Here is a 14,470-nt window from a genome sequence, read left to right as displayed (position 1 = left end):
TGGCGGTACTGAATATTCTAATGTACCACATCTGAATGGAAGATTTTAGTAACTTGAATAACTATCCCATGTGTAAATTATACCTTTGTAAGTAATATAACTGTGGACAAAACACTAGGACATCATTCTAGTGAAACTACTCCTGGTAAGCCTATCTTTTGCTCAATATTAATGGAGCAACAAGATAGCATCTGATATATATTACTATGAATTATTCATTTCTCAAAAGTATTCCCAGAAGCAACAAAAGACGATTGTACTATTTCTGCTTCAGTTTCTTCTTAGAACAGCAAACTTTTGTTTTCTCTGTTCAACTTATCAAGTCTTAAATTTTTTTTTAGAGACAAGTCTTACTATGTTGTCCAGGCTGGCTGTAGGGCAGTGGGTATTCACAGACATGATCATAGTGTACTACAGCCTCAAACTCCTGGGCTCAAGAGATCCTCCTGCCTCAGCCTCCCAAGAAGCTGGGACTACAGGCATGTGAGCCACTGTGGCTGGCCCATCAAGCCTTTATTATTTAAACCTATAATGTATCAGCCACTCTTCTGGGGTCTGGGAGTATAAATATGAATAACACCTATAGAAGGCTTAACACTTCAACTAAAGTAGAAGCAAACACATGCTAAGAATACTTTGATATATAAATTGTATCCAGTGACTCCCTAGAGAGGATTTAGTTACACATACCGTATCTTGTTCCTATGGAAGGGAGATGTGGTGGTTAAGCTCAAGAAGAGGGGTGTTTGTAAGAATATTTTTTAAAAAACAAAAATAGCTCTGACACCAGTCATAATTTTTTTTTTGAGATGGAGTTTCACTCTTGTTGCCCAGTCTGGAGTGCAATGGCATGATCTTGGCTCACTGCAACCTCTGCCTTCCTGGTTCAAATGATTCTCCTGCCTCAGCCTCCCGAGTAGCTGGGACTACAAGCACGCCCCACAACGCCTGGTGAATTTTTATATTTTTAGTAGAGACGGGGTTTCACCATGTTGGCCAGGCTGGTCTTGAACTCCTGACCTCAGGTGATCCACCCACCTCAGCCTCCCAAAGTGCTGGGATTACAGGCATGAGCCACCACACCCAGCCATAACTTAAATTTTCATCAGCATTAAGGATTAGATAACAGCTGTCTAAGTAGCATACAGAATGGATAAAAACATTGCCCAAGGCAAACTAAATTTCACTTTACTTCAAATTTGCTTTGTGTTGTGCTTGCTTATTCATCAAGTCATGGTATATTTTAACATGGTACCATTCCTTGTCAACTGTGAGCACAGATGATAGACTTTTAGTTTAAAAGAAATAAAAGACAAGAATAAATTAAATATATGCAAAGTACTAGATTCTGAAGATAACGAGAAGATGAACAAAATTCATGGGACTTGTAAAAGTATATAAATACATTTTTTTCCTAATTCTTAAATTGGGCACTTGTAATAGAAATAGGTAAAAACAAGCAAAGACAATTATTCTGTTCTTTACCCAAGACAATCAAGAGACAAATGTTCTTTGATTTATGATGGTTTCATAAGAAAACTTAAGCTTCATTTAGTCATTTAATGAGTTCAGCTTTGTCAATTAAAATAATTAAGGAATCATAGCATTACCTATATACATCTAGAATAAAAAGTTTCTTCCTATTAAAAATGCTTTGAAAAGGTTACTAATATGTTTAAATACCCAAATAATTTGTTACTAATATATCACAAGGAATATCATTTTATTACTGTAATCACAAAATCATAATTTCTGTACAGGAATGTATAAGTGAACATTATTCAAAGCATTGATAATTCACTTCATAAAGAGGGTAAACATACTACAGAACATATTGTAAAGAAAAAAATATTGTAAAATTTTCTGGTCTTGCAGTGCACTATTTAGTGCAAGTATTTAAGACACAATAGTGTTCAATTCAGCAAAGTATTGCAGAATGTCATGCCACAGTCCACTTAATTCAAAGAGGGTCAGGACATGCAGCTTGTAATAAAATGTCGGAGTGTGTGTGTGTATGTGTGTGTATATATATATATATATAAAACCACATGTAATTCATAAAATATATAGTGGTTTATTCAGATGGTTTTAAATGATTTCACTGTGGAATTCAACATAACTGGAACAACATCGACAGTCTTCTTAACAGCAATAATCTTATTGCTAGGCAATGGCTTTGGCTTCAGGTAGGAATGCTTCCCAGTATTTTATCAGCTGTGAATGAAAATTAAAATAAAGTTATTCTCATTACCTTTTTGTCATTTATATGCATATATCCTGTACAGCATTAACAAAAATCTACATAGGTCGGGTGGGGTGGCTCACACCTGTAATCCCAGCACTTTGGGAGGCTGAGGTGGGTGGATCACCTGAGTTCAGGAGTTTGAGACCAGCCTGGCCAACATGGTGAAACCCCATCTCTACTAAAAATACAAAAATTAGCCTGGCAATGTGGCGCGTACCTGTAATCCCAGCTACTCGGGAGGCTGAGGTAGGAGAATCGCTTGAACCCAGGAGGCAGAGGTTGCAGTGAGCCAAGATCACACCACTGCACTCCAACCTGGACAACAGAGTGAGACTCTGTCTCCAAAAAAAAAAAAAAAAGGAAAAAAAGCAAAAACAACATAAAAAAACTATACAAATAGCTAACTAACAATGACTAATATTTACTAATGTCTGGGTTTTTTAAATTGTTTTCTTGAGGCGGAGTTTCGCTCTTGTTGCCCATACTGGAGTGCAATGGCATGACCTCGCCTCACTGGAACCTCCACCTCCCAGTTCAAGCAATTCCCTGCCTCAGACTCCTGAGTAGCTGCGTACAGGCAACCACCACGCCCAGCTAATTTTTTTGTATTTTTAGTAAAAGGCAGGGGTTTCATGATGGCAGGCTGGTCTCAAACTCCTGACCTCAGGTGATCCACCCGCCTCAGCCTCCCAAAGTGCTGAGATTACAGGCATGAGTCACACCCAGCCAATGCCCAGTTCCTAAAAGAATCATTTTAATTTCCTTATCTAAAGTCCGTCAATATAGTTCATATATAAATTATTTAAAACATTAATTACTCCTGGCTACTTTTATTCTTGATGTAAAATAATAGAGTTCTTTTAATGTACAATTTTTTATTTTATGCAAAATTTTACCAGAACAGTGTTACCATATATTAAATAATACAACTTCAATGACCTTTTCCAGCATAAAGTGGTAAGATTTCCCAATTCAGGCATATTGATAGTTTTACGTTATTGCTAGACAAGAAAAATGGAATATAAGGAGGAAGAAAAGAAAATATTGAACAAAAACTTGACTGAGACAGGCTGGCTGTCAGTCTTCCTTTAATAGTCCAGAGAACAGACTGAAATATAAACTGAAGTCATGTTTAAAACAATTCCTTTAAAAACAAGGTTATCCGGGCGCGGTGGCTCAAGCCTGTAATCCCAGCACTTTGGGAGGCTGAGACAGGCGGATCACAAGATCAGGAGGTCGAGAGACCATCCTGGCTAACACGGTGAAACCCGTCTCTACTAAAATACAAAAAGCAGCCGGGTGAGGTGAAGCGAGAGCCTGTGGTCCCAGCCTCCGGAGAGTGAGGCAGAAGGTAGTAAGCCGGGGAGGCGGAGCTTGCAGGTAGGCAGAGATCTGGCCACTGCACTCCAGCCTGGGCGACAGAGCCAGACTCAGTCTCAAAAAAAAAAAAATAAATAAAAAATAAAAAATAAAAACAAGGTTATATGACTTATTTTCACATTTTTAAAAATTTAACTTTATGAACTATTTAAATAAAAGTTAAAGACAATTTGAAGATATCATACCACTTAATTCAAAAACAACCTATTATATTTTACACAAATGACATTCTAGATCCACATGTTTTAAAACTGGAAGAAAAATTCTATTCAAGATATTGAATTACTTGACCTGTTACTCTAATTTACATTAAAATATACAGGAAAATTTTCTGCGATTATCTTTTTATTTAATATACCATTAAAATCCATGGTAAAGTAGACAAATGCCACTTGCAGCATTCAACCACCACCAACCCCAAACAAAATAAAGCAAAAAGAAAACAGTACAGTTTTTTTTTTAATTCTGAAAAACTGTTTAGTTTAAGTTCTATTTGTTATAGAAGAGAATAACTTATTATGAGAATTTACTCAAACAGGTCTAACCAACAAAGAAAACAAACTAGAAAGACAGTGAAAGGGGAAACTTGCCCATGAGGTTTCTGATGGCCTAAAATTGGGAAAAGTCGATCTCTGCCTTAGTGTTAAGCAGAGGCAAAAAAAAAAAAACAAAAAACCGAGATAGTTTCCAATGAGTTTACCCTTTTATCCTTTACCATCACTGGCTTTCTGTCTTCCATTTCTTATTCTTGAGTTTAAAAGCCCAGTTCATTAATCATCCTTTTAAAATAAGGAAGTATACCAAAAACAACTTCTATAAGTTTAAGTTATAAACAAAAATGGCTTACCTGTTGTTGTGTTTGAACTAGTGATTCTAAGTACTTGATGATAACGGTTTTAAAATCCTTCACTCGTTCTTTCTGTTGAAGTACATTTTTAAAAGTCTGTTAGTAGAAAGCTAAATTCAACTTTACCACAAAATTGCAGCAAATGTGACCATGTTGTTAAGATAAATGCAAAATTATTATACATGCCTCAAATCTTCCCACTTCTTTTCGAATCGTTTTAGATATCTGTTCAAAATCTCTTTCCCCTTGTTGCACTTTCGCCTCCCACTAATAAAAACAAACAAAGAAATATTTTACGCTTATCTCAAAAAAAAGTATAGTACTGTCATGACTGCTCACTTAATCACAATACCTGAAAATTCTGAGAAAGCTCAATATTGGCAAAGCACAATTTAGCATCAACAGAAATTGTATAACTTTCAACCAATAGAAATGCATGTTAGCTTAATTTCCATTAATATTCCACAGATTTGCTCAATATTAAGATATTTCAATACTGTACTTAACAAACTACAGTGTAATTTTCTTAATTACTTTTTTATATCAGTAATTATTTCAGAATATATCAATACTGTTAAATCCAAGGATATGTGTTCATCAAAATTTATATGCTGATGGAAATACTTTAAATTAGGAAAATTACATGATAAACATTTTAAAAACATTTTTGTAATGGTAAAATAATCAGATTGGAAAAAAATGTGGAATTATGTTCTACTGAAGACCATCAATAAATATTAAATTCAGTACAGAAACAACAAAATGTTGTGATTAGTGAACAATGAAACAACTAAAATAACTGAAGATTTAAGCAATGTAATGATATTTTTCCCACTGTGTAACCAAAACACTGGTACATACTCTTCAAAGGGCAGGTACATTTATTTTTAGTAATATAAAGGTTGTCCTACCTCTTCAATTTCCTTATTGAAGCATGGTAAGAAAAGTGTATAAATTATAATAAACTTATACAAATTCACTAAAATACCATATATAATACATATATATGGGGGATAATGTTGCCTGGACAGTTAAATGTGGGAGAGATCTAGCTCCAAAACCATTTTTAGACAGAAAATAATAATCTGAAATAAAATTAACCATCTAATAATAAATGTGTAATTATTAATGTAAAGGTTAATTTTAGCTGTTTCCCTTGTATGCTTCTTTATCCATTCCATAAGTAACAAAGGGCTCTGGAGATTTTAATAATGATCAAAATGTTGAAGTAATTCTCACAGTTCATAAAAATATGCAAAAATAGCTATGTGTTGAATGGTTTAGAAAAAAATTATGAAAAATTATGTATATATGAATGACTCATGAAAAACTTAAGAGATAAAGCATTTAGTAATCACCTCTCTGATTTCATTTTTAGCTTGCTGTATTTTATCTGGTTTGTTAGCAACCATCATTTTTGCTTCAGCTTCACGTTTTTTGAGCAAAGTAATTTGAGCATCTTCCCATTTCTGCCAGCACTTCATTCGATGGTCAAACACACCCTATAAGTGAATAACATAATGCTATTAAGAGTAACATTTAAAATACTTTCATAACACTAGAAGTGTTATCATACTGAAAGCAATAAAACCAAGTATTTAAGTCCTATTCTAATATACTAAGATACTGAAAGTAAGTATGCCAATATCAAAGAAAATAATCTCCATATTCATTTGCTTAAAACAAAAAAAAAAACCCTGTCACTGCATGAAACATGTTCAGAATAAAAACTACATTCAAAACCCATTTCATCACTAGCCTTTAGGCTAGTGTGGTTTATAAGATTTATAACAGCGTTTTACTCTTCGAAGAAAGATGTCTTTAATAGGAAAATGCTAGTGTCATACCTACACTGGAAATTTTCCCGTTAAATAATATCAAAAGCATATTAAGTATTAGAAACATGTCTGAAATTGAAAAGACAAAATGAGAAAAACTCATAACATATGTGGTAGAAGAAATTACCATAGCAAATTAAAAAAGGCAAAGCAATCAAAAAGTAAAATATAACAAAATGAATAAAAAGACAGTCTTATACAAGATGAAAAGGGCAAAAGAAGAAAAGAGGACTATATATATATTTTTATATATACACTGCAGAACTAAAGAAATAGACAAAAAGATCCTAATATAGTAAGTCAACCAAATCCATGACTTCTCTCAAGGAGTCTGGCAGAGGCAAGAGCAAGTGAATAGAGAAAATAAATGAAATATGGGCAAATTAATTAGAAGTCTCATGAGAAAAATGATGGATAGGATGGGAGAACCCACTAAGAATCCCCTTTCTGGCTTCATGTTAGAGAAATATTAAAATTATTTTAGTAATTACTAATCAAACATTCATGAAGTAAACATTAATAAACTGGGTGAACCAGGAAGCACTAAACCCAAGTTATTTTAATTTATTACAAATAAAAAACTTTTTGAACCATGAAGTAGTAAAAATACATGTTCCTTTAGGGATCTGCTGAAGAGAAAAATATGTAGTTAGTGTATTTTTAAAAAGCAGGCTTTGGAGAAAATCAAATTTGGTTCTAATTTTAGTTTTGTCACTCTATGACCACGGGTAAATTCACTGAACTTCTCCAAGCTATAATGCTCCCAAATATAAAAGGTGGGAAGTGATGTTTACATTTATGGATTAGAAATAACATGAGGAGTATATTATTGCATAGTGTCTTAACCTAGTGGATGCTTAATCATCAGTAGGCACAGCCATTATGGATTACTTCTAAATAACATACACACGGAAATGTAGTTAACTGTTAAGCTTTCTATTAAAAGTGCAAAGAATAGCTTAGTATTATGGAAAAAATGTATAATTAGACAGCATTTATATCATATGGCAATTTTTCAAAATGTGATAATAGCATTTAAAAATCCAGTCAACCAGAAACCAAAGTATTTTTCCAAAAGAATTCTTAAAGATCGTGAACATTTTAAATTAACTAGGACAACAGATATCCATGGCAAACTAGCAATCAAAGTACCTTATCTATGGGTATTTAAATCCACTTTGCTGTATGTGTCTTCTCGGGTACTTTTGCTTACATTAAGTGAATCTTACTGTCCCCTTTGTCTGCTTTTCTTATATTTAAAGTACCACATTTTCCCTAAAACATCCCTTATTATAAATTAACTTTGCTTTAGTCAAATTAAGTTAGGCTAAAATCCAAAAGTAACACATCTAACATGAATAGATTCAGAAAAAGTTACTACCATTTAAAACAACAGTGTTCAATTCTTTGGCTTTCCTGGGCCACACCAGAAGAATAATTATCTTTGGCCACACATAAAATATACTATCACTAAGCGATGAGCTAAAAAAAAAAAAAAGTCATGAGATTTTTTTTTTTTTTTTTTTTTTTTGAGACAGAGTCTCGCTCTGTCGCCCAGGCTGGAGTGCAGAGGCGCGATCTCAGCTCACTGGAAACTCCGCCTCAGCCCACTGCAAGTTCACGCCATTCTCCTGCCTCAGCCTCCAGAGTAGCTGGGACTACAGGCGCCCGCCACTATGCCCAGCTAATTTATTTTTATTTTATTTTTAGTAGAGATGGGGTTTCAACGTGTTAATCAGGATGGTCTCGATCTCTTGACCTTGTGATCCGCCCGCCTCAGCCTCCCAAAGTGCTGGGATTACAGGCGTGAGCCTCTGCGCTCAGCCATGTATGACAGTTTGTGAATTTGTGTTGGGCCGCATTCAAAGCTGTCCTCGGCCGCATGTTGGAAAGGCTTGATTTAAGACAATCTCTCGGCCGGGCGCGGTGGCTCAAGCCTGTAATCCCAGCACTTTGGGAGGCCGAGGCGGGTGGATCACGAGGTCAGGAGATCGAGACCATCCTGGCTAACATGGTGAAACCCCGTCTCTACTAAAAAAAAAAAAAAAAAAAAGACAATCTCTCTCACCTCACACACACACACACACAAACACACATACACACGACTAACCAAAAAGTAATGTAAGATTTTAGGCCTAATCTTGCTTTAGGGGAACAGGGTCTTATCTTTTCTTCATTTATAAATTCCTCTGTTCAGTAACAATTTGATTCCTTAAAATATGTACCAATACAAGGAAAAAGTTAATGTACATGCCCTTTAATTCAATATTGGCTTAAGTTCTCAATGTATATCAACTGGCTTTGCATTGATATGCTAAATCTAAACTAATTTCGTCCCTGTCCAATTTATTATCTTATAGTATTCCAGAACAGGACATGTTTATTGTGGTACAGATGTAGGAGCTATGATAAAAGTAAGACTACTAAAGTCAGGTTATTTCAGGAAAAAAAAAATTGATCTTAAATATACAAATTAACTTTTTCTTCATTTGTTTTCTTACCTTTGTAACAAAATAACAGAAAATAAAAGAAAAAAAGAACCAGCACCAGTCAAATTTCTAACAATGCTATATTAAACCAATTAAATCATAACAATGTTTCCCTTTGCATGTCAAGATACTAATCCACTCTAGTAGAACCATTATAAGAGGGATAAGTTTACAGGGATCATCCATTTAGGACCTCCATTTCTCTGCTAATTTATGGCATACATTTGTATGCAAGCTGCTCTCAATTAGACAAGATTCCAGATGTCTAACAGTTTTTTTGGCCCATCAGGAAATTTGAAGCTACAATTTTAATTATCATATTATAATTCAGTTAATCTAAAAATATGCTGCCCAGCTTCATGGAGTTCTGAAGAGGTGCTGAGTATCTATAGACAAACAACAAAGCGTTTAAACCCCTTGGGGAACCCATCTTTTAGTTAAAAAATTTTTTTTTAATATGTTTTATAAATTGGGATCCCCTACAAAAATTATTTATGAAAAGTTCTAGTGCTAAAAACATTAAGAACTATTGCCCTCAATCTCTGACCCTACTCTAGTGGTTCAAAGAAGCCCAATACATGACAATGCTTGTAAGGATACAGCCAAAACTTATAGTTCTGGCCGGGCGCGGTGGCTCAAGCCTGTAATCCCAGCACTTTGGGAGGCCGAGACGGGTGGATCACGAGGTCAGAAGATCGAGACCATCCTGGTGAACACGGTGAAACCCCGTCTCTACTAAAAAATACAAAAAACTAGCCGGACGAGATGGCGGGCGCCTGTAGTCCCAGTTACTTGGGAGGCTGAGGCAGGAGAATGGCGTAAACCCGGGAGGCGGAGCTTGCAGTGAGCTGAGATCCGGCCACTGCACTCCAGCCCGGGCGACAGAGCGAGACTCCGTCTCCAAAAAAAAAAAAAAAAAAAAAAAAAAAAAACTTATAGTTCTAAATTTCAGAGACCACGTACTATACAAAAGAGGAAAACAGGAGTTTCCTGACACAACGCCAGGCTTAGGCAATATTTCGAAATGTGTAAAATTTAGCTTTTTCTTTGGTGTTCAATTTCTGATGTTCTTTGATCCCAACAATGGCTCTATATTAATCCCCAAAGTACTCCTAATTTGAAGAACTGTCATCAGAAAAGTACACTCGATATGGATAAAACCAAAGGTTAATTAATATTAAGCAGCTATTCGAAATAGATAATAAGCAAACAAAAACTGGGCAAAGGACATTAACAGTTCATTCATAGAAAAAGAAATGTAGGGCCGCGTGCGGTGGCTCATGCCTATAATTCCAGCGCTTTGGGAGGCCGAGGTGAGTGGATCACGAGGTCAAGAGATGGAGACCATCCTGGCAAGGTGAAACCCCGTCTCTACAAAAACTACAAAAATTAGCTGGCTGTGGTGGCACACACCTACAGTCCCAGCTACTCAGAAGGCTGAGGCAGAACTGCTTGAACCTAGGAGGCGGAGGTTGTAGTGAGCCAAGATCGCGCCACTGCACTCTAGCTCGGCGACAAAGCAAGACTCCATCTCAAAAAAAGAGAAAAGAAAGAAAAAGAAATGTAAAATGGCTTACCATTTGTAAAGATGTCTTGATTCACACTAAGTAAATGACAACTTATAAAAAAAAAAAAAACCTTCATTCTTGGGTGGTAGTAAGAAGAAACGTGTAGGTTTAGGTAGGTTAGGGTACAAAGCAAAATCTTTTTGAACAGTAATTTGGCAATACTTATTGAAATTTAAAATGCATATACCCTTTGGTCAGCAATCCTACTTATAGAATCTTTATGTCCAAAGACTTATCAAAATACTTGATTTTTTAAAAGACTAGACTATAATTCAAGGTGTATCTAAATGTTATACGATGGAATGCTATACAACCGTTAAAAAGACATCTACCTACATTGATAGGGAGACTGCTCTATTAAGTGGAGTGGGTGTAAAAAGCAGACAAAGAACACTAAACACAGTATATTCCTTTTTGAGAGAGGAAGGGAGGGAGAGAAGGGGATGGAAGGAATAAATGGACAGAGGGGAGAGAATTAGCTTCATGTACATGCATAGCTAATTCTGTAAAGACACACAAGAACCTAACAGTTTATGACTGAGGTCAGAGACTACAGGTTGTAGTTCTGCAAGGAAACTTACCTTGCTGGGCTATTAAAACTATCATGTATGTGCATTATTTTTTCAAATACAAGTGAATTAGTTCAAAACAAAGAATATGACAAAAACAAAAACTGTAAAAATTACCTGTCACCTCATTCCATAATATCTCAATTCCTTTGTGCAGTTGATCTGGGCTAGGTTTCAGTAGAAACCAATCTTAAAGAGCTTAATTTACCTGAAGGCAAATTGACCACAACTCTTTAACTCTTTCAGTCAATGAAGTCATTAATTCAGTATTTCCACAAATGTGTTCCATATATGTAAATAGACATTTGTTGGAAAATAATTCTTGTTCAAACGGATTTAGAAGCCTCTGGATTAAAATTTGTTTTCTTTTTCACTCCTAACCAGTTCTGAGCTTTTAAAATGCATTCTGAATCTTGCAAACAGGGATACCATATACAAAACTTAGCTAACTGTAATCCATCTTTTGGTGCCAGTGTTCTATAGAAAGTATTTTGGAAAACATGAATATAACTATAATTTCAGGAAATATAATAACACAGCAAAAAGACTTAGGGTATGAGGAAAGCTGTTTTTGAGGGATCAATATCCATTATACAGGCAGGCCATCACTGCCAGGGGGTCTTTTTCCAGGCTAGCTCTTATTAGCAGATATGCATTCTTCTTCTTTTTTTTTTTTTTTTTTTTTTTTTTGTTTGGGGTTTTTTTTTTTGGCTTGGCTAGAGTGCAATGGCGCGTTCCTGGCTCACTGCAACCTCTGACTCCCCGGTTCAAGTGATTCTCCTGCCTCAGCCTCCTGAGTAGCTAGGATTACAGGCATATGCCACCATGTCCAGCTAATTTTTGTATTTTTAGTAGAGCCGGGGTTTCACCACGTTGGCCAGGTTGGTCTCGATCTCCTGACCTCATGATCCGCCTGCCTCAGCCTCCCAAAGTGCTGGTATTACAGGTGTGAGCCACAGCGCCCAGCCCAGATATGTATTCTTACAGACACTGCCCAATTCCCCTTTTTTGACCCACAGGTTTGTTGGAAGTGTCACACTTTTTTACAACAGCTCTCATGCTATTGGGCGCTCTGGTAAGAAGTGAGAGTAGGCGGCACAAATCTGTAAACTGGATCTCTGTATATCACAAGCTGCCTGTATATAATGAAGCATATATACTCTGACAACTGCTATCTATATTAACATTTCTAAATACTGAAAAATTAATCACCAACAGCATAAGGAACAACATTTAAAACAGTAAAATTGGTAATTTTACCAAATAAAAGAAAGCACCATTCTGAAGTGCTAAGAATGCTCTAGTAATAAATGTCACCAGTAGCTTGAGAACAGAACTATCAATATGCTCACTCTAGATGAGTACTAACTTGATCACAGACTTTAGCTGAAAAAATTTGGCATAAGAAAGGAACAAGATCTCATTAACTTTCTAGTTTTTTTTTTTTTTTTTTTGAGACGGAGTCTCGCTTTGTCGCCCAGGCTGGAGTGCAGTGACACGATCTCAGTTCACTGCAAGCTCCGCCTCCGGGGTTCACGCCATTCTCCTGGCTCAGCCTCCCGAGTAGCTGGGACTACAGGTGCCCACCACCACGCCCGGCTAGCTTTTTGTATTTTTAGTAGAGACGGGGTTTCACCGTGTTAGCCAGGATGGTCTCGATCTCCCGACCTCATGATCCACCTGCCTCGGCCTCCCAAAGTGCTGGGATTACAGACCTGAACCACCGCGCCCGGCCAACTTTCTAGATGTTTAAATTCAAGGTAAAAGGTAAACACCCAGTACCCACCAAACCCCATGTTGTTAATATCCATAACAAAAATTCAAAGATTCTTTAAGTATCTTCTGAAACATGATACACTGAGTAACGTTCAGTTCAGTTTAACTGTCTGAATACTGCAGATATCTGTAGAATACTAATTTTTGCTAACTGGATCACTTTCTCAACTATTCAGAAATTGCACTATTATATTTAAGTATTACCATTCAGTAACACAATTTATGATCTAATCTAGTCCCATCTCATCTATAAACACATGGTGACTATACATTTGAAGATACAAAATCTGATTATATCCAAATACATGAAAAAGCCCCCATTAAACATATTCACTGCAATAATCATTTCTAGTTTTATCCTATTTATTACACAGTCAGCTTTACTAATGACAATAGAGTCCAGTGAGTAGTTTCAGTTAGTGCTAGAATGAGCAAATAAATGCTATTAGTTAGTTCCAAACTTGTATAAGCAAATACGTAAGTAAATGTATGTTTTCTATCTTATCTGTCATTCCTTAGACCTGTTAAAAACATTAATTCTATCTATTGTACTGTGCAAGTTATAGGGAAGAAAGTATTAAGTTATGTATAATTACCTTGAAACCACTTTATTATTGCTAGTATAGGAGGAATTTAGACATTTAAACACATAACTAATAGGAGACAAAATACTTTTTAAAGCACACAAGTGAGAAGAATGCAAGAAAGGGCTTACTTTCACTGCAGCAATAAGTCGAATGTAGTCACTAAGTAGTTCTGAAAACATATAAAAATCAGCAAAAGCTTGTTCTTGATGTAACTGGTCTATCTTCTCCTCAACCTCTGCAAGCTGAGACAAAGCTCTAGATAAAGCAGTATGATCCTCAGAATTACCTAACATGGCAGCACTTTTAGCAAAGGCAGCTGTGTTGGCTGAAAGTTCTGAAATTTAAAAAACAGTATGCACTTTTAGTGTTTGCTAGCAAAATTTTAAAATATTGTATTGATTTTTCCACTTTTCTGTAAATTTTACTTATTCACAAGTTGCTCAAATAATATTTTAAATTAATTAACATGAAACAATTAGTCATTAAAATGCCTCAGGCAGGCCGGGCGCGGTGGCTCAAGCCTGTAATCCCAGCACTTTGGGAGGCCGAGACGGGCGGATCACGAGGTCAGGAGATCGAGACCATCCTGGCTAACACGGTGAAACCCTGTCTCTACTAAAAATACAAGAAAATTAGCCGGGCGAGGTGGCGGGCGCCTGTAGTCCCAGCTACTCCAGGAGTGGGAGGCAGGAAGAATAAAGTGAACCGAGTGAGCTTGCAGTGTGAGCGAGATCAGCCCTGCCTCAGCCTGGGCACAGAGGCAAGACTCCGTCTCAAAAAAAAAAAAAATGCCTCAGGCATAAATGCCAAAGGTGCTGGGAATCTACCTGCTGGCTGCGGACAAATCACTGCTTATATTCCAAAGGGATGAACTATGTTTAAATTATTTAATATAAAAAGCTGGGCCGGGCGCGGTGGCTCAAGCCTCTAATCCCAGCATTTTGGGAGTCCAAGACGGGCGGATCACGAAGTCAGGAGATAGAGACCATCCTGGCTAACACAGTGAAACCCCGTCTCTACTAAAAATACAAAAAAAAAAAAAACTAGCCGGGCGAGGTGGCGGGCGCCTGTAGTCCCAGCTACTCGGGAGGCTGAGGCAGGAGAATGGCGTGAACCCCGGAGGCAGAGCTTGCAGTGAGCTGAGATCCGGCCACTGCACTCCAGCCTGGGC

General features: G+C 36.6%; 1 protein-coding gene across 2 annotated transcripts in view; it reads right to left on the bottom strand.

Annotated features, from left to right (window-relative positions):
• Positions 1-1,704: 1,704 nt before the first annotated feature.
• SNX2 (sorting nexin 2) overlaps positions 1,705-14,470 on the bottom strand; it is a 54,196-nt gene continuing 41,430 nt past the window's right edge. The window contains exons 11-16 of one of the 2 annotated variants that reach the window (XM_009208976.1): positions 13,428-13,633; positions 5,831-5,974; positions 5,384-5,395; positions 4,659-4,739; positions 4,473-4,544; positions 1,707-2,214 (exon numbers count right to left, since the gene is read on the bottom strand). In XM_009208976.1, coding sequence (XP_009207240.1) covers positions 2,164-2,214; positions 4,473-4,544; positions 4,659-4,739; positions 5,384-5,395; positions 5,831-5,974; positions 13,428-13,633 — 566 coding nt within the window. In that variant the 3' untranslated portion in view covers positions 1,707-2,163. Of the gene's footprint in view, positions 2,215-4,472; positions 4,545-4,658; positions 4,740-5,383; positions 5,396-5,830; positions 5,975-13,427; positions 13,634-14,470 lie in introns of both variants that reach the window. The other variant, XM_003900039.2, reaches the window with a different exon arrangement.

Source organism: Papio anubis, chromosome 5, assembly GCF_008728515.1.
Source record: "Papio anubis isolate 15944 chromosome 5, Panubis1.0, whole genome shotgun sequence".
In the NCBI taxonomy this organism is placed as follows: domain Eukaryota; kingdom Metazoa; phylum Chordata; class Mammalia; order Primates; family Cercopithecidae; genus Papio; species Papio anubis.
Note: the sequence above shows the minus strand (reverse complement) of the source record. Positions and strands in the feature narration are given on the sequence as shown.